This window comes from Odontesthes bonariensis, chromosome 8 (assembly GCF_027942865.1).
Source record: "Odontesthes bonariensis isolate fOdoBon6 chromosome 8, fOdoBon6.hap1, whole genome shotgun sequence".
In the NCBI taxonomy this organism is placed as follows: domain Eukaryota; kingdom Metazoa; phylum Chordata; class Actinopteri; order Atheriniformes; family Atherinopsidae; genus Odontesthes; species Odontesthes bonariensis.
This window is the reverse complement of record NC_134513.1, coordinates 3,390,474-3,417,016: the sequence shown is the minus strand read 5'-3', so window position 1 is coordinate 3,417,016 and position 26,543 is coordinate 3,390,474. Positions and strand designations below refer to the sequence as shown.

The window sequence follows — 26,543 nt, the reverse complement described above, 5'->3', positions numbered from 1 at the left end:
TGACTGAACTAAGCTGGTGATGAAATGTCAGCCTGTCATCAAGTGTCAGTACCATGTTTTTGACAGCAGACTGAATATCTGACTTTCTGGGCCCCATTAAACCAGATTGAGCATGTGCAATAAGTGTTGTGGTCCATTTTGATTCAGATTTTTCAGTTTGGAAGTGGAAGCATGAGAGCAGAGCCTGTAATGGGCTCCCACTGCTGTGTTGGTGCTAAGAGGATCCCATGATCTGCAGCTGTCAAGTCAAGGAGCAGTAGCACTGCAGAATGTCCTGAGTCAACAGTTTAGCAGTAGATGATTAAAAGGTTTCAGCAGTGTTGTGTTGTTGATGGTTTAAAGGCAGACTGAAACTTTCCATAGATGGCATTGGCCATTAGTAATGATTGGATCTGAATAGAAACCACTTTATGTGAATGTTTGGACAAAAATGGCAGTTTACAGGTAGGCCTCCTGTTTGATAGACAGTTTAGAGAGATGACATAAAAAAAAATATATTATTTTGATAGGAGGCTGCAGAACAACATGTTTGAGAGCAAGGAAAGCTGTATTTTGAGAGCACAATGTGTGCTCAAGGTAATTCAAAGAAATGTACAGCTCTGTGAAATCAGGCAAATAAAGTCATTTCATGAAATCTAAAGAAGAATTTATTCAATAAAGAGTGAAGAGTGCAGATAAAATACTTTCAGGTGTCATATGCACAGCTAAACAGAACTGTTTTCAGCCTGGATTTAAACATTGTCAGAGTTGAGGCCTGTCTCACATCTTCTGGAAGACTGTTCCAGATTTTAGGGGCATCAAACTGAAACGCAGCCTCACCTTGTTTAGTCCTGACTCTGGGCCCCAGCAGGAGACCCCTCCCTGGGGCAGGAGACCCCTCCCTGAGGTTCTCAGAGCCCGAGTTGGTTCATATGGCTCTAACATGTCAGAGATGTACTTTGGCGCTGGACCGTGAAGAGACTTGTACACAAGCAGAGCTGTTTTAAAGTCTATTCTCTGAGCGACAGGAAGCCAGTGCAGAGACCTGAGCACTGGACTAATGTGGTCGTATTTCCTGGTTCTAGTCAGGACTCGAGCAGCAGCATTCTGGATGTACTGCAGCTGTCTTACAGCCCGTTTAGAGCCCAGTGAGCAGGCCGTTACAGCAGTCTAACCTGCTGGAGACAAACGCATGGATCAGTCTCTCTAAGTCTGGTTTAGACACTATTCCTTTGATTCTGGCAATGTTGTTTAGATGGTAAAAAGCTGCTGATGTTATTGATTTAATGTGGCTGTTAAAGTTCAGGTTTGAGTCCAATATTACCCCAAGATTTCTAACTTGATAAATTAGGGCTAAGAGAGAGAGTCTCAAGGTGACTGATAACATTTTCTCTTTGTTTCTGTGGGCCACAGACAATGATTTTAGAGTTTAGCTGGAGAAAATAGTTTAGCATCCACACAATGTATCTACAGGCCCGTGTTGTCCTGCCGTCAGTGACACGTAGATCTGAGTGTCATCTGCATAGTTGCGGTGGGACACATTGCTGTGTATTAGCTGGCCTAATGGAAGCATGTACAGATTGAACAATAGGAGTCCCAGTATTGACCCCAGGGGAACCCCACAGAGACGCAGTGACCAATTTCAACGAAATACTTCCTGTCCTGGAGATGGGATTTGACTTGAACCAGTTTAACGCAGTACCAAAGATTCCCAGCCAGTCTTGTAACCTCTGTAATAAGATGGCATGGTCAGCTGTGTCAAAGGCAGCACTGAGATGGAGGCTCTGTGTTCAGGTGGATGTTGTTTGTCACCTTGATCAGAGCTGTGTCCTGGTTGGAAAGTATCAAAAGCATTGTATACAACTTTTTCAAGGACTTAACCCAAGAGTGGTAGGTGTTTGGGAAATGAAAGTTTAGTGGAGCTCACCACGCAAGCTGGCCGAAAGAGAGCGTAGGTTCCGGCCCCCGGCCTCCCTGCTCGGTTGACATGCGCAGGTAGACATGCAGGTCTTTACCCTCGTCGGTCTTCACGCGAGGAGGGCTGACGCTATCGCTGACGCTCAGTTTGCCAGCCCCGCTTTATTCTGCTGCTTCTACCAATTGGCACAGCACTCGGCACGTTAGCTAATCGCAAACCGTCCAATGAGGGCTACCCGTAAGGTGGAAATGGACCGCCCATTCATCAACACCCCTGATTGATTTCTGATGGTCCAAACGACGCCACTTAACAACAGCTTTTACCCACTGATGACTTTCAGCGCTTGATCAACAACACAAATTGAATTTAAACTTCTACAACTGTAAGATGTAAACGAGCTTATAACTACACAAAGTCAAATCTCTGACAACATTGAAGGATTCCACCTCGTTGTTGACTGAACACACTGATTTAGACTTTACTGAGGCTACGTGCCCACGACAACACTCTGAAGCATAAACGCAGATGTCCATTTTTTTTCCTCCACATTTTATCTGCGTTCTTACAAGCTCTTGGGGGTGGATATCTGTCTACCCATGGGAACAGGGAAAACGTATAACACTCACAGTTTGCCGATGTAGTATGCACACCCCGGACGTAGGTGGCAGTAGCAACTATACCTTTGGTATTGTTATATGAGTTATATATTAACAAATTTGAGAAATGCCTGTTTTGTGGCTACTTCCGCCGCATCAGTTCGAAGAAAATGGCAAAGCGCAGCAACAACAGTACGCCTTCAAACTTTGTTTGGACAGATGATGAGGTCCAGTTGCTCCTGGACACGACACTGAACTACAAAGCCAGGAAGGCAGTGGATAATGTGGATTGGGAGAGTGTCCAAAATAAATATAGTGAGATATGGGAGTCGTTCGTGGAGAACTACCCACTCAACGTGTGCAAAAAACGCACTTCTGCGTTTTGAACTGTTCCTACGGCAACGAGAGGTTGGATCGTCTTCAAGATCTCCACTCTGGAGGGCGTTTGCGTTTTCTCCGTTTTGAACTCCTAAAAACGCCGTCGCCGTGTGCAAGATAGGCACATCTGTCGAAATGTTCTGCGTTTGTCTGTCGTGGGCACGTAGCCTGAGAGTATGAGCTCAAACTGTGTCATTACTTATACGCTCAGGCGTCTACGTGACAGGTGTCCTTCTGCTCTGCCACAAAACCTCACTGTCAGCCAGAAGCAATGAGCCTATCAATCCTCACGTGTTTCTGCTGCAGCTGTTCTTGGACAAATCCATACTGTCCTTACATTTTATATTTATTCTCTTATTGACAGGCATAACTGCGTGCTCTTCAGACTAAGATGAATGCATCGCAGTGGAAAAAGAGGAGGAGGAGGAGGAGGAGGGACACGAAAAGGACTCAAGCAAGGACAAGACAAGTTATTTTTACACTAAAGTACATCAAACAATGGCCACTGAGCAACATTCTGTAGGGTGAACAAATACAACCCACATCCAGCTACGGTAAACACAAGGTCAGCTGCAGACTCCCGTTCAACATAATAAACACCTCCCCTCACGTACACTTAAAAACAACACAAGGTAACTACCTCCAAGTCAATCACACCTCTGTGAAACCAAACCGTCCAATTAGGAGGCAACACTGATGGCCTGTCAATCAGTTTCACCTGCTGTTGTGCAAATGGCTAAACCAACAGGTGGAAACAAGTCACAATTAGCAGGACAACCCCTATAAAGGAGGTGCCGACCTCAAACCATTTCAGTGCTCTCACCCACAAAGGCAGCCTGAGGCTGTGTCTACAACCCAGGGAACTTCCTCAGTGTCCACGGCATGGAGGAGATACCAGGAAACAGGTCAGTACACCACAAGACATGGAGGGGGCAATAAATCTGCATGTTTCTGCTGAAACAGACTTCATAAAGGGTGCTATGAGGACAAAACATGCACAAGTTGGGCTTGTGCTTACAGCCCAACACCATGCAAAGCAACTGGAATTTGCCAGAGAACACCAACATTAGCAAATAGAACAGGCTCTCGCTGTTCACAATGTGACATGGTCTGGCGACGCCATGGAGAAGCTTCTGCTGTCTGCAACATCCTCCAGCATGACCAGTTTCACAGTGGGTCAGTAATGGCTTGGAGAGGCATTTCTTTGGAGAGCCCTCCATGTGCTAACCACAGCTACCCAGAGAAGATCCTCAGACCCATTGTGAGACCACATGCTGGCACAGTGGGTTCCTTCTGATGCTATAGACCAGCCTGCCCATTCCCCACACCTGGGACATCGTGTCTCATTGCACCAGAAAACTGTTCAAGACTTGTCTTAAAGAATTCCCACTGAAGTTGAATCAGCCTGTGATAACACTTTTCTTTTCAGTAGGATTCCAAATCCACACCTGCATGGCATAATAATAATAATAATTCTGATTTACATATTACCATCTAATTAATAAATAACAATTTTCAACTGGAACTGACATCTAAGTTGTGTTATTTTGGTGTTCCCTTTATTTTTGGGAGCAGTGTATTTTGCCTCCAGACATTCTGCCCCAATAGCTCTTTAAGGGGCTGTGTGCCTGAGTCAGACTCGGCTTAGTCAAATGCCCCGCGGGACGCATCCCTTTGTTAGCATTGATGTTTGTTTGTGCACAAATACCTGACAGACAGGTCAGACATGCTCAGTGGACTGTGCACGGCCGGCAGTTATTTTAAAGCCAAACTGAGGTGGCTTCAACCTTTTGTCCATTGTTAACTAGAAGGATGCAAGCAAGCCAATTGTTTTTTTGTTTTTCTGGGTGATTTCCCCCCCAAAGTCTGCCAACAACAACAACAACAACAACAACAACAAGTTTGTCATTTTTGTTTGGGAACAATCACCTTTTAAGTATTTGGGGGTGATTTCAGGTTAAATCCCTGACAGTGAGGTCAGAGCCAAACTTTCTCTCAAACTACCATCCAAAACAAAGAAAACAACATCTGGATGGGAGCACACGCCTTTCACCATCAATGCAGCCTTTCAACTGATAACCAGGCAGATGTTGAGCTCTGGAACACAATCAGGTGGCACAGTCAGCTGCCATTGTGTTTGCACACTGCCCAACATCAGCCTCTCTGAGGTGCTGCCTTCATCTTTAAGGATATTTTTCATTCAAAAAGAAAGTCAAATGCGTCTAAAACATAAATATTGACCCATATATTTCCACTTTTGACACTAGAAGCTGCTTAAACAGCCTCTCCCCACACTGGCACAGATGACTGCACATTGTCCAGCAGAAACCTGCGCTGACTGACAGCCTGAGCAGGACACAGCTTACGTCACCGCTCCTTACACAAATGTGGGGGCACGTATTCCTAATTATGAACATGTAAAAACACACACCGGCAGTCGGATAACAACACGCATGCATTGGATCTGTTACCTCTCAAACACTCGTCTCTGCCCGTCCCGTCGGTGCATGCCGGCTGCAGATAACACGGCTCAGATTCACGTCTGTGACTCAGCACACGAGCTCCTGACTGACTGAAATCACGTCTCGTTCAGCATCTCTTTTTATGTATGTTTGCTTCCAGTAAGAAGGCATAAACAAGTTAGTCAGCCGATGACTAAATCATGCCATTTGCATTAATGATGCCCCACTGGTCCTCGCTGACATTCATAGATAGGCTAGCTCAGCTGTGTGTGTGTTATATAACACATTTTCCAACTGAAACCTCGTCAATTACTACAGCACAAACAGGCAGCAGAGCAGGCGTTTCTACATCTCCTGCAAAGTGGATGTAAACAGCGGGAGGAAAGGAAAAAGCTTAGAGAGCAGTTAGGACTGTGTCAATGAATGAATGAATGAATGGGCGGCGGCTCAACCAACACGAGCCACAGCTCCCCATCTGTTGCACTCATTAACATTCAGAGTCTAACTCCAGCTAATTGCTGCCAATGAGGAAGAAAACAAAGCCCATACAGTTTGAGTGGGCGGGACACATTCCATTTTTTACACATAAAAGTGTAGGTGAGCAGGTTTTCTGCCGGTACCGACGTACCCGTGAGGAAAGGCTGACCCAAAGGAATCATCTCCATGTGTTACATAAGCACTGAGCTCAGAGAGCAGTGGCCTGAAAACATCACAAACTAACTCTACAGTGCTCATTTCATATCAGAGGACTTTTCTGGAGAGCTGATGGAGTTCCACATGAAGGAGCCGGAGCTGCAACACACTGACGTCACATGACTGTGAATTCCGCTTCATTTCAATCAGGCCGCCAACAGTGAAGGAGCACAGCTCCACACAAACTGTTTCACAGCTTTCTTCATTAGTCCCCACATAGGACCATCCTTTAAAGGTGGGGTAGGGGTTCTTTTTCTGGAGCATTTTTTTACATATTGCTTGAAATACTCTTCACACCTCCATTGCAACCAATTAATTCAAAGTTTTAGTGGCCTCTAGAACGTACAATCTAGGAAAAACACTATCCAATCATACTGAACGGACCGTTAACGATGATTGGATTCTGATGCATCTATCAAACTGCAATCTGCTCCTCCCTCCCCCTCCTTCCCCCTGTGCACGTACCCTGCTCCGTGAGCGAATTACGCGTCCAGAAGCTTGGCAGGAAGCTAAACTAGAGCCAGCTTGGCTAGCACCTAGCATTATTAAACGTATAGTTAGCATATACTAAATACGGCAACGATTGATGCTTGCTGTCAGAACAGCGCTCGTGCACCTTCATGCTCGGGCACGTTCATGTACTCTAGAGGCGTGCCTTCAGGGGGAAAGTGAAGAAAAGGGTTGGGACTTTTTACCTGTGTATTTTCAAAATCCAGGATCTCCTACCCTACCTTTAAGCTTCTTATTTAACACTACAGTACTTTGCATTAGCCATCAGGAGCTAATGTTGCTAACTCTGCAGCTCTGTATTTCCGGCCATTATTTCTCCTAATTAAAAGTGTATCGGGTGCTTTTGGATTTAGATTTTCAATCTCTTCAGCTCCAAAACTCCTGCGTGGATCCTTACGTTTCATACAGACATCAAAAGAGAAGCTGTGGACATTTCTACATTTTGAAATACACAAAACACTGCATCCATGTAATGATTTAACAGGATTAAAAAGTCTCCAACTGACATTAAATTATCAGCTGCTGTCATTATTTCTGAATATTCTGCTGCATTCAGATCAGTTTATGTGGCAGACTCAGACGAGATGCCATCCAACTCAGATATGGAGGAGAATCCAGAGCTAAGATCAATTAAGATCTAGATTTATTGTCATGCATACACACTACATTTGTCCTCCACTTTTAACCCATCCTGGGTGGGTCACACACTCACACAGACAGATGCCCAAAGCATCACAGTGGGGGTACAGCTCCTTGCTCAAGGCACCGTTTGCCATGACCATTTCACCAATCTTTTTGAGTGGCAAGAGTGGGAATCAAACCACCAACCTTCCAGTTATTGGACAATCCACTCTAACCACTGAGCCACGGCCGCCCATACCTCCACCTTTAATCCGTGAGGAGAGCACTACAGCCACACTACACGGGCGCATTAATGTGTGCGTAGAGCCGGTCCAGAAGCCTTTACGTGTGACGCATGGCTGCTGACCTGTATGTAACAGACAGAACTCACAGCTCACTCAGACGCTGAATACAGCTGATGAAGTGGGTCAGGCCTCTAGAAAGCAGAGCAGTTAACATTGGTCCGTAGATCGGAAGCTCAAATGCTTGTTTCCATCTTCAGAGACGTCCTCTGAACAGCGTGAACTGTTCCATCGTTACTGTAAATACAAATAAATGTGCCTGGACTCACCGTGGTGGTTTTGACTCGGCCTCCGGGCTGTGTACAAGTCCATCCGGATTTATTGACTAACAGGTCACAGCCTTCGTCCTCCAAACACGGCACCATCTCACACCACTGCTTTTTCCGAACAATTCCAGCTGCAAACACAGAGGGACAACGGTTAGAGCGGCGAGCAGCAGCGGGAGGAAAAGATGCTGACAGACGTAAAGACACAGCCCAGAGAATCATGGACAGAGCTGATTTCAATCAGGCAAATACAAGCAAACACTGCAAATGATATTAAGGCACTTTCAAAGCCCAACACATCAGCTTCTAACACCACGGATAAAGAATAATACTCGTGTCAAATATGATTTCCGAAATCTGGCCCCATCGGATCCATTCAAACACACTTTGTCTCAACCTCCTCCAGATGCTCCACATTTAAACATAGATTTCATAGAAAAGCCAAAGGCTTCAGCTTATTACACACACGTTGTGACAGTTTTCAAAAGTATTTCATAAAAAAAACAATACAACAATTCTGGGGTGCCAGTCAGGTATCCCTCCTGACAAATAGGATAATTTAATCGCAATACTTTTCGTCTATTAACGGCCACATAAGGAGCGAACACACAAAGGTGTCGACCTTTAATTGGTTAAATGACAACCAAACAAAAAAAACAAAAAAAACAAAAATGAACAATCACGTCCTTAGCGAGGAGAAAAAAAACAACGTCTTTACGTGTCTCCTCAAAGGAGGTACAGACTCTGGCACAACTCTTCCACCCGCTCCACAGCAAGAGCTGCAGAACAACAACACAACAAAGAAACCATCAGGCTACATAAGTCACACACCTTCATATTTACAGAAAAAAGAAAAATATATATAAACACTGACAGTGTAGAATTCAGATGATCGGTATATGGAAATATGAGATGGTTCCTTCGTTTCTGTGCTGGATGAACATCATTTTCAAAATAAATACAAAGCGTAATAAACATCACTTGTGAAAGTTGAAAGAATTTGCCATATTCAACGGACCTACCGGAGTTTCAGTGTTGAGGGATTTAACAGCCTCAGCGCTGTGCCAAAAATAAGAGTTTTTTTTATCTTGTCCGCTTGTGACAGTATGTTTGTCCGACTCGCGCGTCAAAACTATACTGCCATTTAAAAAGAAAAATGAGGCGTCAACTTAAACAAGGACCACTCAGGTGAGTACACGACCACGCTTGGGGCGTGTTCGTAATGGCAAATAAAAAAAAAAGAAAACAATAAGAGAAACAAAAACTGTGCAACACAGCTCCAGAATGGAGCGGGTTGTCACAACGTGTGCTGCAGCTTTCACTTATGAACCAAAACACACTGACAATGGAACCACAGCTTGAGTTTTTTTTAGCTTTCTCACCGATGGATCATCTGCTCAGAGTGGCCGCCACCGCCGCCTCGCCACCGCGCTTTGTGAGGAACATTTTCAAACAGGGCGACCGCATCCAAACGAACCCAAAGTGTGTGTGTGTGACACCAGCACTTAGAGCTGCTGGAAAACCATCCCATAATGGCTGTTATTTTAAAACTGACGGCTGCACATTGTGCTAAAAGCTGCTTAGCATCTATCATTTATTAACAAACTGTACGCTGGATCCTCTGAAAATGACTCATCTCACACAGACTTTTAAGTGCTCTCCCAATCTGGGTCCGGCCGGCATTTCTTCTCCTTTGCTGTAAGTTTGATCATAATTTGCCAACATCTGCTCAGTTTAAGCTGACACTTTTCTAGCTTGGCATTTGCATTTTGATTGACACCCATCAGCTTCCCTGCAGAGTTCACTTTAGCCTCACAGCTGAAAGCATTTCATCTCCTGCCAATAATGGAGTGTTTCTTCATCAACTTTTAGCACGCTGGGCAGCAGTTTGTGTCCAAACCATTTTCAGCCATGTTGTGATGACCTGACCTTCTGTAACACCAAAAAGTACTGAACCTGACAAATATACCTGCTTTTTCAGCGTCAGGACAGAGACAAAAGGGTCTGATATACAAAGAAACCGGTGGAAAATGAACAAATAGAAGCAGCGGGAGCTAAAACCTCCAGCTTCTTTTAACCTCCATACTAATCAATGTTTCCTTTGAAAGAAAAACATTACTATCACTATCCCTTTTGACATCATTCATCGTGGTGAAAAAGATGTCACTCAGATCATCAGCCACGAGGCAGAGATGCTGAACAAAGTCTAAAGATCACTCATTTACATCAAACCCCAACGTCACACTTCTTTATTAACAGTCTGGATGGTGAGAACACTAAAATCTGAAGAGCATCCCCGAGCACATCCAAGGCACCCTGTGGAGATTTCATTGTAAACAAACATGATCATTTCCAGGGTTGGTGGAAATGAGAGCTGCTGGGCAGAAAAGGCTGTTAGTGGGAAAGCAGAACTCGTGGATCGTTATGTAACGTGTGCGCGGTGTAATGAGGGCCCTTTTTTTCCCTTAATAACAAACCTCCTCTGAGGACGAGGTGTTTGATCACAGCCCCGTGTATTGGGTTGTTGCATCGGCTCCTAAAATCAGGAACTTAATTCCAAATCAAAGAGAACACGTTGAGATAAAACCAAAGTTCCACATGTTTCGCTTGATGGAAACAAGGCGACCGAAGCACAAAAAAGGCCGCCTGGGTAACATTCTTCACCGTTAAGATAAAAGAAGGACATCAGCATGCATTTATGGATGGAAGGTAGCATTCCAACGGAAAGTGAATGATGGAGCATTTATGCTTCAGATACTTTCAGAACATACTTATAGCACCTTCACTTCCATTTCTATAAATCTGCTCTAAGGGCACCTTCAGTGGCTGCATGTAAATCAGCTGTGTGCATCCAACTCCGTGCTAATATCTGCTCTGCATAAACAACACCAACATAGCAATCAATCCATGAGATATGTACACCCTCTGCAGAAGCGCACGCTCAGATAATAAGTGCTGTGAGCATTGTGTCAGCAGAGTAAGGACGGGCCTTTAAAGTGACACCATGTGAAGGATTATTAGTCGCCTGCATTTTGCTGACACGCTGCTTGCGGTTGAATTAGTTGCCACTTCCGTTGTTTGCCTCGAGGCTAGCTGAGCACCAACTGCAAAAGCCATGTTCAGCTTTGAAGAGTCGATGGCATAAAAGCTGGATCTAAACACAATATCCTGACATTACCTGGCGCGTGCATTTTCCCTCCTTATAGCTGCACTTTTCTCATTTAAAACAACTTCTAATAATCTGTCGGATCTGTTTGTTAGCGCCGCTCCGGCTCTCCCCTCTGAGTTTTCATCCCTGAGGGGTTCGCTTTGAAACTGCTGCTCGTCATCGTTGCTGAACTGCATCTGAACACCGATCAAGAGAAAGTATGTTTTCCTATTTTAGAGACGTTCATTCCTTTCGGATGCACTTTATCTGCCCCGCTGCTCAACATTAGCACAAATTACTCCATTGTGAGAGCGCTGAACCATCTCTCCACCCCCCCTCCCAACAAAGATGGGGTGAACAAAGCTTCCCTCCATTAAGACACTGACAGCCTGAGTCGTGTAAAAAATACATCTCGTGGAAATTGTTGCCCACAACTCAAAGTTATCGACTTGAACAAAACAACCAAAGGAACATTCTCAAATGGAACATGTTAGCTTCACATCATTTTCAAGCAACCTTTGACAAGCTGCTAAATCCATAGATCCATGATTGTACCTGCAAAGAAACCCCAAACTATGATACTTCCACCCTCATGCTTCATGGTTGGTGTGATGCACCACAGAATGAAATAACAGGCTCAAATACAGGCACCAAATCAAGAACATATGATACAAATAAGTGAATTTAATATTTCCATGAGTCTGACCTGTTTATTAATAACCACAATTTGTCAGTTATGCTATTAGATTGACTATATTGACCAATTTAAAAAAGATCAAGAACTGCTTGTAGCTCCAAAATTAGACATCGAATATTGTTTCATGTGGCAAATCATCAATCTTAAAGATATTTTACTCTATTATATTGTAATTAATGAGTTTTAGATAAAGACACAAGCTTGCTGCTTTATCTTGGGAACCTTTAATGGTTTTAAAGTCTTCAAATCACCACTTATAAACAGTGTTCTGACAAAGTTACCTACCCTCTTTCACAAATAACATAGTATAAATCCAAAACATTTCCTATAATTTTTAACCCTCCAAACACACAAACAACCATCTACTCCACCAGCGCCTCCATTTTCTCCTTTTTTAAGGTTTTATCGTGATTAGACTTCTTATTTAAGTTGCATTTTGTCCTGTTTTGATGCGTTTCACAGGCAAATATCCACTTCATGTAAATCTGCCTCCGCGGCGTCTCGGTGAAGGGCGGCGGATGGAAAGCAGGCAAAGCTTTGTAAATGGAAAAGGGATGCTCGGGAGCAAATGAGTGGACATATTGAAAAGGCACAATGCACCGAGGTGAAAGGGAAACAAATTGTCTGGCAGTGTCTTTCTTTTTAATCTCTTCCTTTTCATTATTTAATCCATTTCTGCGACTTCATCAAATGAATGTTGTCAGCAAGGTCGCTCATTCAATTCGCCGACCTCTTTTGTTTTGCCTCCGAGTTGCCATCCGGTGGGGTGACCCTCAGCTGATGAAGATGTATAGCAACGCCTGGCAAACATCAGTAATGAGGGAATAAGGGATGTCACGTGCACGCGCACGTCTGTTAGAAATGTCATTTTTTGACAGCGAGCTCTACAAAACGGCTCCATCAGTGATGACAGCTGAGAGATAAGTTATCGCGGGGGTGTCAGATAAGATTTAATAATGAGAACCACACAGACGTTTGGAGTTGACATAACAGATTTCCAGTTGGTTTCAGGGCTGATTAATGGAGATTTTATCCTGCTGACACTGCGGCGCCATGACGATAACCAACACAACTTAATGCTGCTCAAATGTAGATTTTCTCATCAGCGCGGGGTCAGAGGGCCGTCTGTGACATGAATTGTTTCTCTGATTAAAGTCTGCTGTCTAACATCTCAGAAACGCATCCGTGTCATGTGACCATTGGTTGGATGTTGTAGCTACAACTTGTTTTGCTGTTTTCAGCTCCTGTAATTACATGAGCACCTTTTAGCAGAAAACAATTCAATAAAAACTGACCTGTAAAAGTTAGAAAACGCTGTGAAAATGCAGTTAGGGCGCCACTTTGCTTCTTCAGGCCTCTCTACCAACTCAGGCCCGGATGAATACATGCTGAATATCTAGACTTTTAGACTCTAAAGCTTCCGTTTTCAGTCCGGCTTTGGTTCGCTGCACATAAAACACATTAGAGTCTGAAAAATATCGGCAAATTGATCCGTTTTCTAAACATGTACAGCGCATTGAACCCATTCTCATTTCAGAGCTTTGGTCCAACAGCACAAAACACCACAAAGTTTTCAAAGATTAAAGGTTTTTGTCATGAAACAGATCGGCACTCCAAAATTCATCCAACCGGTTTGTTATTTGACTTTTATACGCTCAGAACCACCAAAGTTTCTACTACACTCAACCACGAATGGTTAGGGTGAGGAGTTAAAAGTCCAAAACATAAAAAAGGAATTCCACTTCTTAAAAACCAAGAAAAGGAACTCAGTTGCTGTTGATTTAGGGCAGGGATACCCACGGGTGTGTTGGAGCCCTCGAGGACCAGATGTGGGTGTCCCTGATTTAGGGTGACCCAATCCACGGCAACATAGTTCCACATTTTAACTGCTTTTAAACCACGGCTCGGGATCCTTGTTGGACGTAATTGGCGCCCAACAATAATAATACGCATTTCCTTCTGAGCTGGAATACCCACGAGATATACTCTGGTCCATTTTCCACCTTGGTGGTTCAGAACAGCTGGGCAGATGTCACACCCAACAATTAACAGCTATGGTTCAACACTAAGAGTTCCACTAAATTACACTGATAGATAAACAGCTTCACATTTTGGTGAATACTCCTTTAATCCCTGCAGGCAGCCCACAGTGTAATTGAAAATGCATCGGCTCGTATGTTGAAAGCACCATAAATACTGAATAGTGCACGTTTTAGCTCACAGCCGACTGGTCCAATAACACTGATGTATCCTACGAGCCATCAGAAACCATAAAGACGAGTTAAGACACCGGCCGTATCCGTCGCGTTTGGTCCCGCATCGCCGACTAAACTCATCTCCCGGCAGCGTCCCGGCTCACGGGGACGCTCTCCGTTCCCATCGCACCACTTCTGCTGCTGCTTATGCTGAAACGTGTTAGATTTAAGGGCCGTGTGGAATAAATACATCTCACACAGCCATGCGTGGACATAAATAACCACACAGAAACAAATTTAAAGGGGAACGTATGTGAAAGTGAAGGCATCAGCAGGAGATAAGGAACAGGGAAGCGGAGAACACTATCCAGCCTTATACGGGACACTTATCTTCCCACCAAATAGTTGATAATACTCATGTCAACAGCCAGCATCTTGGCCCAGTAAATTCTGTCTAATACCATGCCAAGTCTCAGATGGTGGGAGAGAGATGCAGATAGAATAAATGGAGGTCAGCATTCTCCGGGATAATTATAAACCCATCAGATATGGACTGAGCAGCGCACAGAATGATGCTGGGCACCAGGTAAAAGGGACATTTTTATGTCTGCGCACATCTGATGCGTCCTTTAAGCATCCAGGGGGGCGCGGAGCATTGTTTGGGAACCGCTGCGAGGTTACAGATGGTGCAACTTAGAAAACAATAACTGAGCATCTCTCATAATAAAGAGTCTGATTCTGCAGGGGATCCGATGTCAGAACAACACGGGCTTCAGCCAGTTTTCAGTCTTCTCTCTCATCTCTTCTTCTGACCGACTTCTTGGTCAAATAAAGCTAAAGCTAACGAGGCCACAACAGTAGCAGGTACCGCCCAACATGGCGCTCCCAGCCCAGCACCACCTTGTTTCTCATTCCTTCCACTCGTATTTGAAGATGAGACTGACTGACACTAATTAATGCAACAGGAGGGAGTTCATTATCATCCTCACACCTGATTGGTTGTGCACGTTTACACTTACTTTGTTCTTTTCATGGCTCTCCGGTCCAGTGAACACATCAAAGCTGCTCAACTTAAGCCACAAGAGTTAGTATTGGCCCGTCTGCAGTCATTTTTAGATTTGCTGGAATCGTTTCTATTGGCCTGAATTCTCCATGTTGTTTCTGTTTTGTTTCCCTTTAATTAACCTGCCGTTTATCTTGGTATCCTGAAGAGCATCTGTCTGTCAGGGCTTCAGCTGCAAAGCATCCTAACGGAGATGGAAAGTAAAATGGGAAAGTAGATCCTTCCAAGCTAAGCTCGACATTAAATGATTTTTAAGTCATTTCATTAAAAACGGCATGTTTACACGTCCTGACACGTAACTCTTTCTGCTCTGAGAAGGAGACATTTGACCAGCGGCACCATGAACTCAAACAGCCGGGGGCGTTTTCAGGGATTATTCCAGCTGTGGATCAACTGGATTTCCTCTACAGGGTAGACTTAAGTGGGCTGAGCACCTCCTCTGTCCAGGAAGTGCACCTCAGCTCAGTTCCCATTCAACCTGCTCCTGTTCCACGTTTTTACGGCTTGTGGATGTTTTTATTTGCAGCTTAAAACAATCAGTTGTGTTTTACTGCTAAGATTTACTTCTCGTGGCGATTCACTGGAAATCTGTTGATGTTTGCTCACCAGTGCTTTCATTTGTGTGTTTGATTCATTTCTTGTGACTGGAGCTCAACCGGCACCGCGCTGATTAAACCTGCATGAATGGGTTTGAATGTCGTGTTTACAACTGTTCCTGCTCTGCATCTCAACACATTGAATACCGGCGGTGTTTACGGAATTATGTCGTAGACTCCCAGCGTTCTAAACCATTTTTTTGACGTTTTTTGTACAGTCACAGCATATTATGTGATAGGGCCACTGAAACGTGTTATGGCTCGTTTGAAAGCTGAGACTTTAAACTCTTTGTGGGTCAAAACTGCGTGTCTCTAGGTGCCGCCATTAGCGAGCTATCCTTAGCTAAACCAAGGCGGGTATCCACCAAAATCAACAACAAACTGAGATATCGGGGCTTTTGTGAAACGTGCGCTCTTTCAGCCTGTCGCACTTTAGATACTTACATATCCGGGTCAGAGGATTTGCGTCGTGTTGCAAAGCTAACCTGTTCATAAGACCGCCTCCTTAGACTTGTCGCGTGTCTTCTTCTCCTTCTTGTTGTTTGTTTATGTTACTTTACCGTCACCCTCTGGAAACCGACACGTGCGATTGGACAAAATGCGGAAATGCACAACAATCAATGCAGCGTTATCAAAATTGTTCTTGAGTTGACGAAAAGCCATTGGCGTAATGATCAAAATGTCCAGATGATGACACCAGTTTTTGACTGCCATCTATGTCAGTTCTGTTCATCACATAATTACAAAAATCACACAGAATGTGCATTAGAATGTATAGATTCAGAATCCATAAAAAAAACGTATTTTTACCATGTGGGAGCCAACGCATGGGCAGTAAAAATGTAGTTTTACGTGACTTGGGAGTCAATGTGTTAAAGTCAGCTGATTTCACTGCGGGCAGAAAACCTGAAGCAGCTTAAAGAAGAGGAGATCAAACACTGGGTTCAGGTTCCCCACCGCAGAGGTCCATGATGAGCTCAGATGGAACACGTTCCCCCTAAACGACCTAAACGGTAAACATGAACCCTTTAACCCTAATCCCTGATAGGGGACATTTTTCTCCACTTGGGGTGTACTTTCTCCTCTAATTTCACACTGTAGATAGTGATACTCATCATATTTGGTCCAGTTGTGCATTTTTGACTATTTTTTCAAATTTCAAACACACATCATATACAATGCACTCCTTAATTGAAAATTTTGAAAATAATTGAAAACATGGTGGTTATGATCAGAACTGAAGTGGAATAAAAGATTTATGGAAAAAATATTAATATATGATGTTTTTTGGTTGTTTTAAAAGGGGACAAACATTTCCCTTTTCAGAAATTAAGTTTTTTTTAATTTTTTTTTAAAAAAATCCCTAAAAATCAATGTTGTTGTTGATCATTGACATATCCCAGACCATAATTATCCCCGCTCAACAATTCCACTTTGCATTCTATATATTGAAAATATAGCAGTTTTTGTGGGTTTTTTCTTTTACAGAAATTGGCGTTTACATCATACAAACCAGTATTCAAAGGGTTAAATTTTTGAAAATAATTGAAAACTTGGTAGTTATGATCAGAACTGAAGTGGAATAAAAGATTTACGGAAAAAATGATGTTTTTAGGTCGTTTTAAAAGGGGACAAAAAGTTGTGTTTTAAATCAGGTATGAGGGTTAAACTTCCATCTTTTTAGTTCAGCGGGGACCGTGGCAGACGGTTGGTTTTAAGCAGTGTTGGGTAAGTTACTTTAAAAATGTAATCCGTTACAGTTACAAGTTACCTTGTTTAAAATGTAATTGTAGTGTAACTTTTTGGATTACTTAAAAAAAGTAATGTAACTAATTACTTTTGGATTACTTTTGGATTACTTTTACCTATTTATGGTAGCCTATTATCTGTATGATTCCATCTGTATTTATCACATTTATTTATACCATGCTATTTTTCTTTTCATTGTACTGCCATAACTACATTATACATTCTCTGCACATAAATGCATTTCCCTAGGTAATTGATCTATTCTGCACATATCTATTAACCATCTTTCCTTACACTAGCTGTAAATAACTGCATTTTATCTCTAAATACTGCATGCTATACAATCTGCACGCGTTACACTTGATAAGATGCCAAACTGCATTTCATTAATACATGTGCAATGACAATGAAGTGCTCTACTTTAGTAATAAATAAGCAAAGTAAGACTTTTACATCACATTTTATTTTTCTTTGCACACCCTTGCTTGTGTGTGTGCGCCAGTACTTCCGGTGAAAACTTCCAGGTGATTTGACAGCTAGCTCGTCAGGTTAGGGCCAGTGGCCGTAAACAAAGGTTAACTTATAGCCGAGAAGAAAGATAATAATATAACGTAGCTAAAAAGACTAGCTTTCTTCAGTAGCCTTGATGCTTAATGCTTACCGATTTAGCAAGCCTAGCAGCCTCGTTGCTAATGCTAGCCGCCGTAACGTTACCAACCATACCCGACGTCAAGGAGTTGGCTGAGCAGGGGCAAGATTATGGGGCTGGCAGAGTTAACTTCATAATGGGTGAGTGCAGGTTTCATTCACTTGTTTTCATTCTTTCACAGGATTGATTTACTTCATTGGTTTATCCGATTGCTGGCCGCCGAGCCATTATGTGTCTGGGTTTGTGTAGGTTACTGATCATGGTTGTTAGCAGTCGATAGTCAGGTTGTGTGACGTGTGAGTGAGTGTGTATTTTTTCTATGGGTACATGCCATTGACTGTATGAGCGGTCTGTGCTCGTTTTTTTATTTTTATTTAATTAGATTGGAGATACTAATTAATACTGAGGGGGGGGCTGGTCCCGGGGAAAATTGCCAGGGCCGATTTTTTTCCCCAGTCCGACCCTGCCGCTCTGTACTTCTGTCACTGCAACCTCGCACAAATTGTAATCCAGTTAAGTAACCCCCATTCTCACTGAATGTAACTGTAATCTGAGTACATCGTTTTTGCTTGTACTGTAACGGATTACAGTTACTTTTATTTTGTATCCTTTTACCGTAACGCCGTTACATGTAATCTGTTACTCCCCAACCCTGGTTTTAAGCCAATCAGCATCACTGACTCCTGGGTCAGTACACAGGGCCGCTCACAAAATGGAGCTCACGCGGACGCCCACCCTTCCCTCTCTAATGCGTCGGCACGCAGCTCAAATGGCCTTTTAAGCTAATTCTCTGCATCGTGCTGCGGCCGTGTCACAGTTTCTCTCCCTTTGGAGGAAGTGTGCACCTCCGTTTCACTGCTGGTGATCTGCCAGTTAAAGACCACTCTGCGCAGCACTTCATTTAGCTGACGTGCACGCCAGCGTTTACAACGCACACACACACACACACACACATAAGCTCTTTGTTGGCATGTCACGCAACAAAGTCAAACAAAAGACGGCTTGAAAAGGCTCAACTGAGCGCCATTAAGGCTGGAAGATTGGCTTTCATCATGGAAATCCCTTCCAACGTCTCCTTTTCCACTGGATCCACTATCGGGATAATTAACCGTGCTATCTGACCTGCCGTGGTAGGCAGACGTTCCTGAAAGAGAACCCAGCCTTGCTGGAATTAGGGAGGATGCTAAGAGAGGAACCCAACGCAAAGAAATAAATCCCACAGCTTTTGTAATTAGCCACATCCCTCTCATCCGCACCGTTATTTCCTCTTTTAGCACTTTTACGCCCGCCCTCCGTTTCTCACATCCCTCCTCCTCCTCCGCCTCCCTCTCTTCACCTCTTCCCCGTCCCCTGTTCCTTTCCACTCTGTTGCTTTGCCTGATTTTCAGAAGATTATTCCACCCGTTTGGCGGCCTTGATGAGTATCTGCACACTAAAAGCTGTCAAGCCCCTTTTTAAAAAGCTTTTTTTTCCTTTTTTCTGATAAAGTGAATTTGTGTCCCAAATAAGCTCCTCTGCACTCATGAAACTTCAAGAGGCAAAAATAATGAGATAACATGCTGACTGACATTTCCAGACCTCTGTGTGCGCGCATGTGTGACAGTGTGGGCGTTTTCAGCGTGGGTGCACAACACAGAGCCCACCTGACACTCTTTTACCAACATCTTTTGTACTAATCGGTCGTATACACCTAATATATTCTATGAATAATTCTATTCAAATACTTTTATCAAATAAAACAGGACTTTATCAAGTTAAAAAAAAACTGAGGCTCTAATGTGATATTAATTACTCAAATCTCCCAAAACAGAGATAACTGCTTCCTCTCAGTCGTTGGATGTGCCTAATGAACATCTTTAATGGGAAAAGGCAGTGCCACTTCCCAACTGGGTTTAATAGACTGCATTTAATGCTCATTCTGCTCCATTTTCTCATTTTTTCACCACATCCATCATTCAGTCTTTTTATACAAGTTAAACAATATAGATTATGGTGTTAGTTTGACTAAAACCAGACTTAAAATACACGTAAATATGTTGGCCCGACTGAAACGGGAAGCAAGTATATGTTCTGTTGGATAGACAGACTTTCAGCAGGAAAAGACAGAAAAAGAAAGAGAAATAACCACCAAGACAGTGAGCAAACACTGCCGATGTTTTGTTGTTGGCTGCAGGAGCAAAAACTGCAGCTTTCAAGCTAAAAGTTTAAAGGCTGTTTGAAGCTCTAACTTAGAGGCAGATTGGAGAGCAATTTAAACCACTAAAGCATCAAGTTTAACAGTGCGCCACATCTAAAGTATCTTCCTTCTACAACTAGCAGCCAAGCTGCTCCTCACTCTGGTATCGGCCAACAGACTCCAACTTTACCTCACAGGCTACCGTAGCTGCTGGTCCACGGCTGCCTCGGTCTGTTTGTGTTACTGGCATACTTCTCCTACTACTCCTACTAACTTTTTGAGTTAGTATGCGAGTTTGAGTAAACGAGAAGTTCCCGGATGCATACTAGATTCTCCTAAATGTTGGGTATGCATCATGAGGTTACTACTCATACTCAAGCTACCCAAGATGCAACGTAACGTGACGTCGCCGATCGTCATTTCCTGTCAAAACGTCAGTTTCAAGCTAGCTACAACGAGGGTAGGTTCACTTCCTGTTTTCAAAACAAAAGCACCAATTGTATGCTAATGGCTTTCCCTGTGATAAAAGGCAACAGGTATTTTATTTTGTGAAAATAACCAGAAGTGCGTTGCTCACTGCGGCTAGCTTTAGTAGCGCCGAATTCGTGGGAACAAAATTGTAAACAGCCGGTATTTTGTCAGGTTTTCAACACGTTGGGGATCTAAACGACTACTTTCTCACCTGAAAATGTTTCAAATGTTGCTAAAGTTTACAGAGTTTAGAGCTTAAGGGAAATCAGCTTCAGGTCGGCTGATTTCGGCTCGGGCAGGAGCGAAATGCATTGTGGGTAAACGCTCTGCATACTGTCTGATCGATGAGTATGCAGTATGTAGTATGCAGAATGGAAATATGTAGCATGTAGCATGTAGTATGTAGTATGCAGTATGTAGTATACAGAATGGAGTATGCAGTATGCAGTTTTGAACACAGCCACTGTTTGACTTTGGTGTTTTAACACATTAGCACTCAGCTTAAAGACTGGCGAGGGAGTGAAACAGCTAGCCTCGCTGCTAAAAAGACATACAATTCAAACGCTAAGCTAACTAACGGGCTAATTTGTAGCTTGAGGATGCTGCTACAAGTCATGAAAAAGTCCAGCTTCACGCATGGATTTTTCCTTAAATAAAGAAGGATGTGTTCTTTCTGTTTCTAAGAATGAATGAAACCTTCTTTCTGTCCAAACGGCCACATCCGTCCTGCTTCACATGCTGTTCGTGCTAGCTGCCTCAGCGGTGCAGAACTGGCAGGTTGTCAGTGCGCTGCTCCTCGGGGCCTGTTTTCCTGCAGCGTATACACATATATGTATGTGTGTGTATACCGGCCACCAGGTACAGCTGATATCATTCTCTCGCAGATGTGCTCTGACATTTCCTCACAGCTGAATGAAGCCTCAGATTGGTGGACACACGCTTGCATGTACATCACACAAAGGAGAGCCCAGAGGCACAGTCAGCCAGAGGATGAAATGTCAGAGCGAACAGGAGTCTGTGGGAAAGAGATCATTTACCAGCAGCGTCTGCGGAGACACCGGTGCATCAGCTCTGAGCAGTAAACCCCTGACAGATACACCTGAAAGCAGCTTATGAACACAGGATGCAATACCCCGCAGACACAGTTTGCATTGTGCTTCAGATCTAAGCTGGAACTTGGCTTCAAAGATCGGCTGCAGTGCAACGGCGTCTGCACCTAAAGACGGTTTCACACCCGAAAGGTCCCAATCTCCTACAAAAGATCTGGTTTCTCTTTACAACTAAACCAAACAGCTCACTTTTACTTCCTGTGATTGGAGCTAAAGTTTGCGTTTCTGTTGAATCTGTTGGATTTAAACGCATAAGTTGGTGAATTTGACTAAATTCAAAGTTGTGTTTTCCTCATCTTTCCTCTCCCCGCGCCGTCCTTCTGACACAAACCCGTCTCCTCTCGCTGCTTTTTAACTTAGCAGAAGTGAAATTAAGGTCTTAGCTCGTGCCTCTTAGAGTTTAAAGAGTGACTTGGCACTAAATCCACTTTTCTGAGGCGTCAGATAAGCTGTTAAAAGCCAGTAAAAGTTGGATGGATGCTGAAGCAACCTTCTCCAGAAACTACAAAGAGGCTGAACACAGGCTGGGTGGAAGCTTTTATACTTTCTGTATTCCATGATGTGTCAGCAGCGTTAAGCTTGCTTTTACAGCCATTTCCAAGCTCGTCTTTAATGATGAAAACAGGACAGAAACGTGAGAAATGGCTGTGATGACGGGTTACTGCGACCACTGTGATCACGCCACATTAAAGCTGATGATGAACGACACTGTGACAGCCGCAGAACAACGGCTTACAGCCACAAACAGGGAGAATAATTAGTCCGCGCCTTCTGTTAACTACTCGTGTGTATTGATGCCTGAGAAAGGTGCGTCTGTGAGCAGATCTGTAAGTGCGTTAATAAAGGCTTTGTGCGGCTGGTGGAGGCCCGGGCCCTCGTGGCGCCCCTTCTCCTTTCTGGATGTTGATGTTTCTTGTCTGCTTAGCCTTTTTTGACCTCCACATCCAAAGTAATCCGCCTTAAATTATGCAGAACCTTTTACTTGGCAAAGCTCCCAATAAATCTGTTTATTCCCCGTTTGCTTCCTTACAAAAGCCCAGCAAACAAATTCCAATTAGGCAAAACAGCAATACAGCATGAATGATAATTCCAATCAGCGTGGTCCCCAGAGCAGATAAAGGCATAATTATTGCTCTTATTATGTGCACGGCAGCTTCCAAGAGACCTGGAAGATGTTAGTTCCTCCTGTTTTTAGGTCAGCGGACTGGAACTACAGGAGTTCTGTGCTCATAAGGACAGATGTTTACATGCTGTTTGTGTATTCTGTGGAGACATTAAGGGTGTAGTTATGTATCAATACTGATCATATTTAATATAAAACAATATTTATTTCTTTTCATTCTGACACTGTGTTGTATCAACATGCAAAGTGATTCAATCTTGACTTATATTTACAGTCCAGTCCTGAACCAGAGAAAAAGGCTCCTAACTCAAGGGATGAACCAGAGTTGTGTCCAACTTAGCAAAGAAGCCGCTTTAAACTGGATCTTTAGGCACTTTGTTCCCAGCAGCCTGTCACAGAGACACGTCATTTGTTCCCATTTCTTTAGCTGCATCCATGAAAAACAGCAAAGATAACACAGTTTGACAGACAGAAAATAGGATTTTTCCAAAGAGCTGTTAGCTGAAAACTTGGCATATCTCAGAATAAATATTGAATTTAAAGCCTTATATCCTGCATCTCCACAAATTACTGCACCTTTTTCCTGTTTTATGGTAATAAGAAAAGAAAAAACACTTTATTCAATCATATCTATATCTATATATATATCTCAAGAAATAACCCGTGTGCACAGCACTGTACTCTATAAGGTACTTTTTACCCTTCAGGCTGTCGTCATTGAATGGATCAGAGGCTTAAAGTTTTTTTATATATATATATATATATATCTCCATCCTGATTTAAGGTTAGGAAACAGCTGAGAGTCAGAACTACACAAGCTGCCTAAGGTGAAGCCTCCTGAACAATGCAGTAAGATTTCAACTTTAAAGTGATAAAAACAAGCAAATCAGACTGTAAAAGTTACCAAAGAGCTGCTTTAGAAAGTGTTACAGAAGCTTGTAAAATCCCTCATATGTAGGCAGAAAGTCACCTTTCAAACATTTAAAACTATATTTCCATTCATTCAAGTAATAGTTTGGTTTAAATGGTTTAAAAATTTTAGGTTTAAATATCAGAGTAATTTAAATTAAATGTTCAGTCGTCCTAATTCATTTCAATTTAAAGCCTAAAATAGCTTTTAAACTAGATTCATAGAACATTGTGTTTATTATAGATCGTTTAATTTTTCCTTTTCTTTGGTTTTGAGCCAGCAGCTCAGAGCTGATCACAGATCAATAATTAGAAGTGGAATAATCTTACGTTTTGAGCCAAAAGGCTTAAAATAAATGGAGCTCATTTAACTCACTTTGAGGCTTTGAAAAGGTCAGAAAAACATTAAAAAGCAGATTATTCTGCACAATAAACAAACATCCATTTCTTTTTATACATTAGTTCCATTTTCTTCTTCACAAAAAGAGAAAATCAACACTTTTTCACAGCTTTTCCAGCTCCAAACACTGATGACCCGTCTCTCAGATGAACTTTTCCTCCTGAAATAACACAAACTCATCAGGCTTCATCACACCGCTCTGCCTCTTTTTCATGCTGCACTTTAGCTTCCTCTGAGAAAGCTAAAGACGTCTGAACACGTCTGTAAACCGAAATAAAAGCACAGCCACAGGCCGGGGGTTTGACTCGGTTGCATCCAGCATGCACCAGGTGTCCTTCACTCGGTCGCATGTGCGCATTTCAAAGCGTAAACGCTCCAAATAGATCTGTCCCCGTACTCTGAGTTTCCAGCAGCCCTCTGCTCTAAGTGTGAGTGATAACGGGGCCCCAGCTGTGCGTCCTGCCACCAAAGGTTGGACCGACCCCCCCTCCCCAGCGGTCTTGACCCAGTTAAGGCGGCTCTGTGACTGATAACAGAAGCCCTCAGACGGGCATTATTGAGACCATAAATGAGCTGGGACTCCGGCTGTACTTACATGGAACATTAGTTATATATTTAGAGTACCACTCGGCTGGGTTCTGCCCGATCTGCTTTTTATTCTACATCAAACCAACTACCAAGTTCAGATTAATGTCAGAACTTCCCTCCAGCTGCGGGTGGGACGTGAAAAAAGAGCAGCACATCTGCAGAAGTGAGTCCATTTGTTCCACATCTGTATTCAAAGCCAACGTTGAGTCACTCCAGCAGATTTATTTCCTCGCCTGTTTAACAGGAAACCTGTTACCTCAACAATCAAAGCAGCAGATTTACAAAAAAAAAAAAAACACTTTAAAAGTGAAGTTTGGACGGATGTTTGGATTGTTTTATTACTTTGATGTTTCACTAAACAAGCAAAGATTAAAGAAAGACTAACTCTAAACAACCGGACCGGATATAAAATCTAGCTTCACGGCGCTCTTTAATTACAACTGAATTAAAGTTAAGCATCCTTTCATCCACCTGTTTTTATGGGAAATGAAAGAAAAAAACCCTCGTTAGTGGAGAAAAAAAAGATGGTAAAACTCCATCGTTTCCCTCAACAACTGGCTGATATTTCATTAAGTTTCCTTTGATTCATTGAGCTGAAAACATTGAAATGCATCCAGCGTTTTGATGTCTGAGCGCAGCTGTCCTCTCTCTGAACCACCTCTGCTGTATTAAACGTGTTCCACACTTTTATTAACTCTTGTGTCACACGTGAAACTCTGAATCTTCCTTCAGAGGCTCACTGACGGTGATGAAGGCGTTCTGCATTATTCCACCTTCAGACACAACAAGCATCATGATGAGACGCACTTGGGACGCAGGAAAACTGTCTCATAATTACGTTTGGATGCAATCAGGTTTAAAGAATCTCCCTTTTGTTGCTGCCTGTGTGTGTGTGTGTGTGTGTGTGTGTGTGTGTGTGTGTGTGTGTGTGTGTGTGTGTGTGTGTGTGTGTGTGTGTGTGTGTGTGTGTGTGTGTGTGTGAGCTTCACTGTATTTAGTGAGTGTGGCTGGGTGGGCTGGGGAGTTTTTAACTTGACATTTCCAAGGATCAGCGAGGATCAATAGCAAAGGTCAGAGCAGCAATAACCTCTGGCTTGTTGTGGCTCTTGGAACATGAAGTCTGCCGCCCTTACAGTATATCCTCCGTCTGCATCGATCCGGAGCCGCGGACCCACCGACACCCCGAGCGTCTTCTGAGCCTGATGGACTATTTGTGTTTAGACTATTACGATCCGCTGACCCGGTCCACGGCTGTGTTCCAAACCGCATACTTCTCCTACTACTCCTACTAACTTTTTTCCCGGATGCATACTAGATTCTCCGAAATGTTGGGTATGCATCATGAGTAGGGGTGCGCGATCTGACGATATAAAATCGTGACTGGCGAGGAAGAGTGGAGAATCGCAGACGATCTACCAAATTAGAGAAACCGTATAGATCGCCTCTGCCAATCAGCGCAATGATTTATTTTTTTCTTAATGCTGGTTCCCGCCGATGCGGCAGCCAACGAGCTGGTGAAGAAGAGGAAATCCACCTCTGTAATTTGGAATTGGTTCGGGTTTTCTTCTACCCTAACCCACTGCTGCTGGTCCACATCAGGAATGGGAACAGCAGCAGCGGCACCATCCACAGCACATCCATAGCGGCGCACGGGAGAAACTCACGGCCAGCAGCAGCACTCTCGGGTCGGATGAGGAAACCGCTAGCTCGTAAGCTAACTACGGTGCAAGAGAAAAGGGATGCAGCGCGACCGTGACAAACATTACACAGTTGGAAAGTATTCCTTTAGGGCGCTCTGGTGATGGCAGTGCGTGACTGTGGCTGCAGTAAATGAACATGCAGCGTTGCTCATCTGTTGCTAAATGGCATCGTGAGGTGGAGTCAAGTCGTCATCAGTGGTTCGTTTTTCTATTTTCGGTTGTTTCACTCTCACTGTGTCAGATGT

General features: G+C 43.3%; 1 protein-coding gene across 3 annotated transcripts in view; it reads right to left on the bottom strand.

The window, feature by feature from the left end:
- The window catches only part of LOC142385123 (chemokine-like protein TAFA-5), a 175,467-nt gene that overhangs the window by 18,656 nt on the left and 130,268 nt on the right, over positions 1–26,543 (bottom strand). For all 3 annotated transcript variants that reach the window (XM_075471321.1, XM_075471320.1, XM_075471322.1), the window contains one exon: positions 7,729–7,856. In XM_075471321.1, coding sequence (XP_075327436.1) covers positions 7,729–7,856 — 128 coding nt within the window. The remainder of the gene's footprint in view (positions 1–7,728; positions 7,857–26,543) is intronic.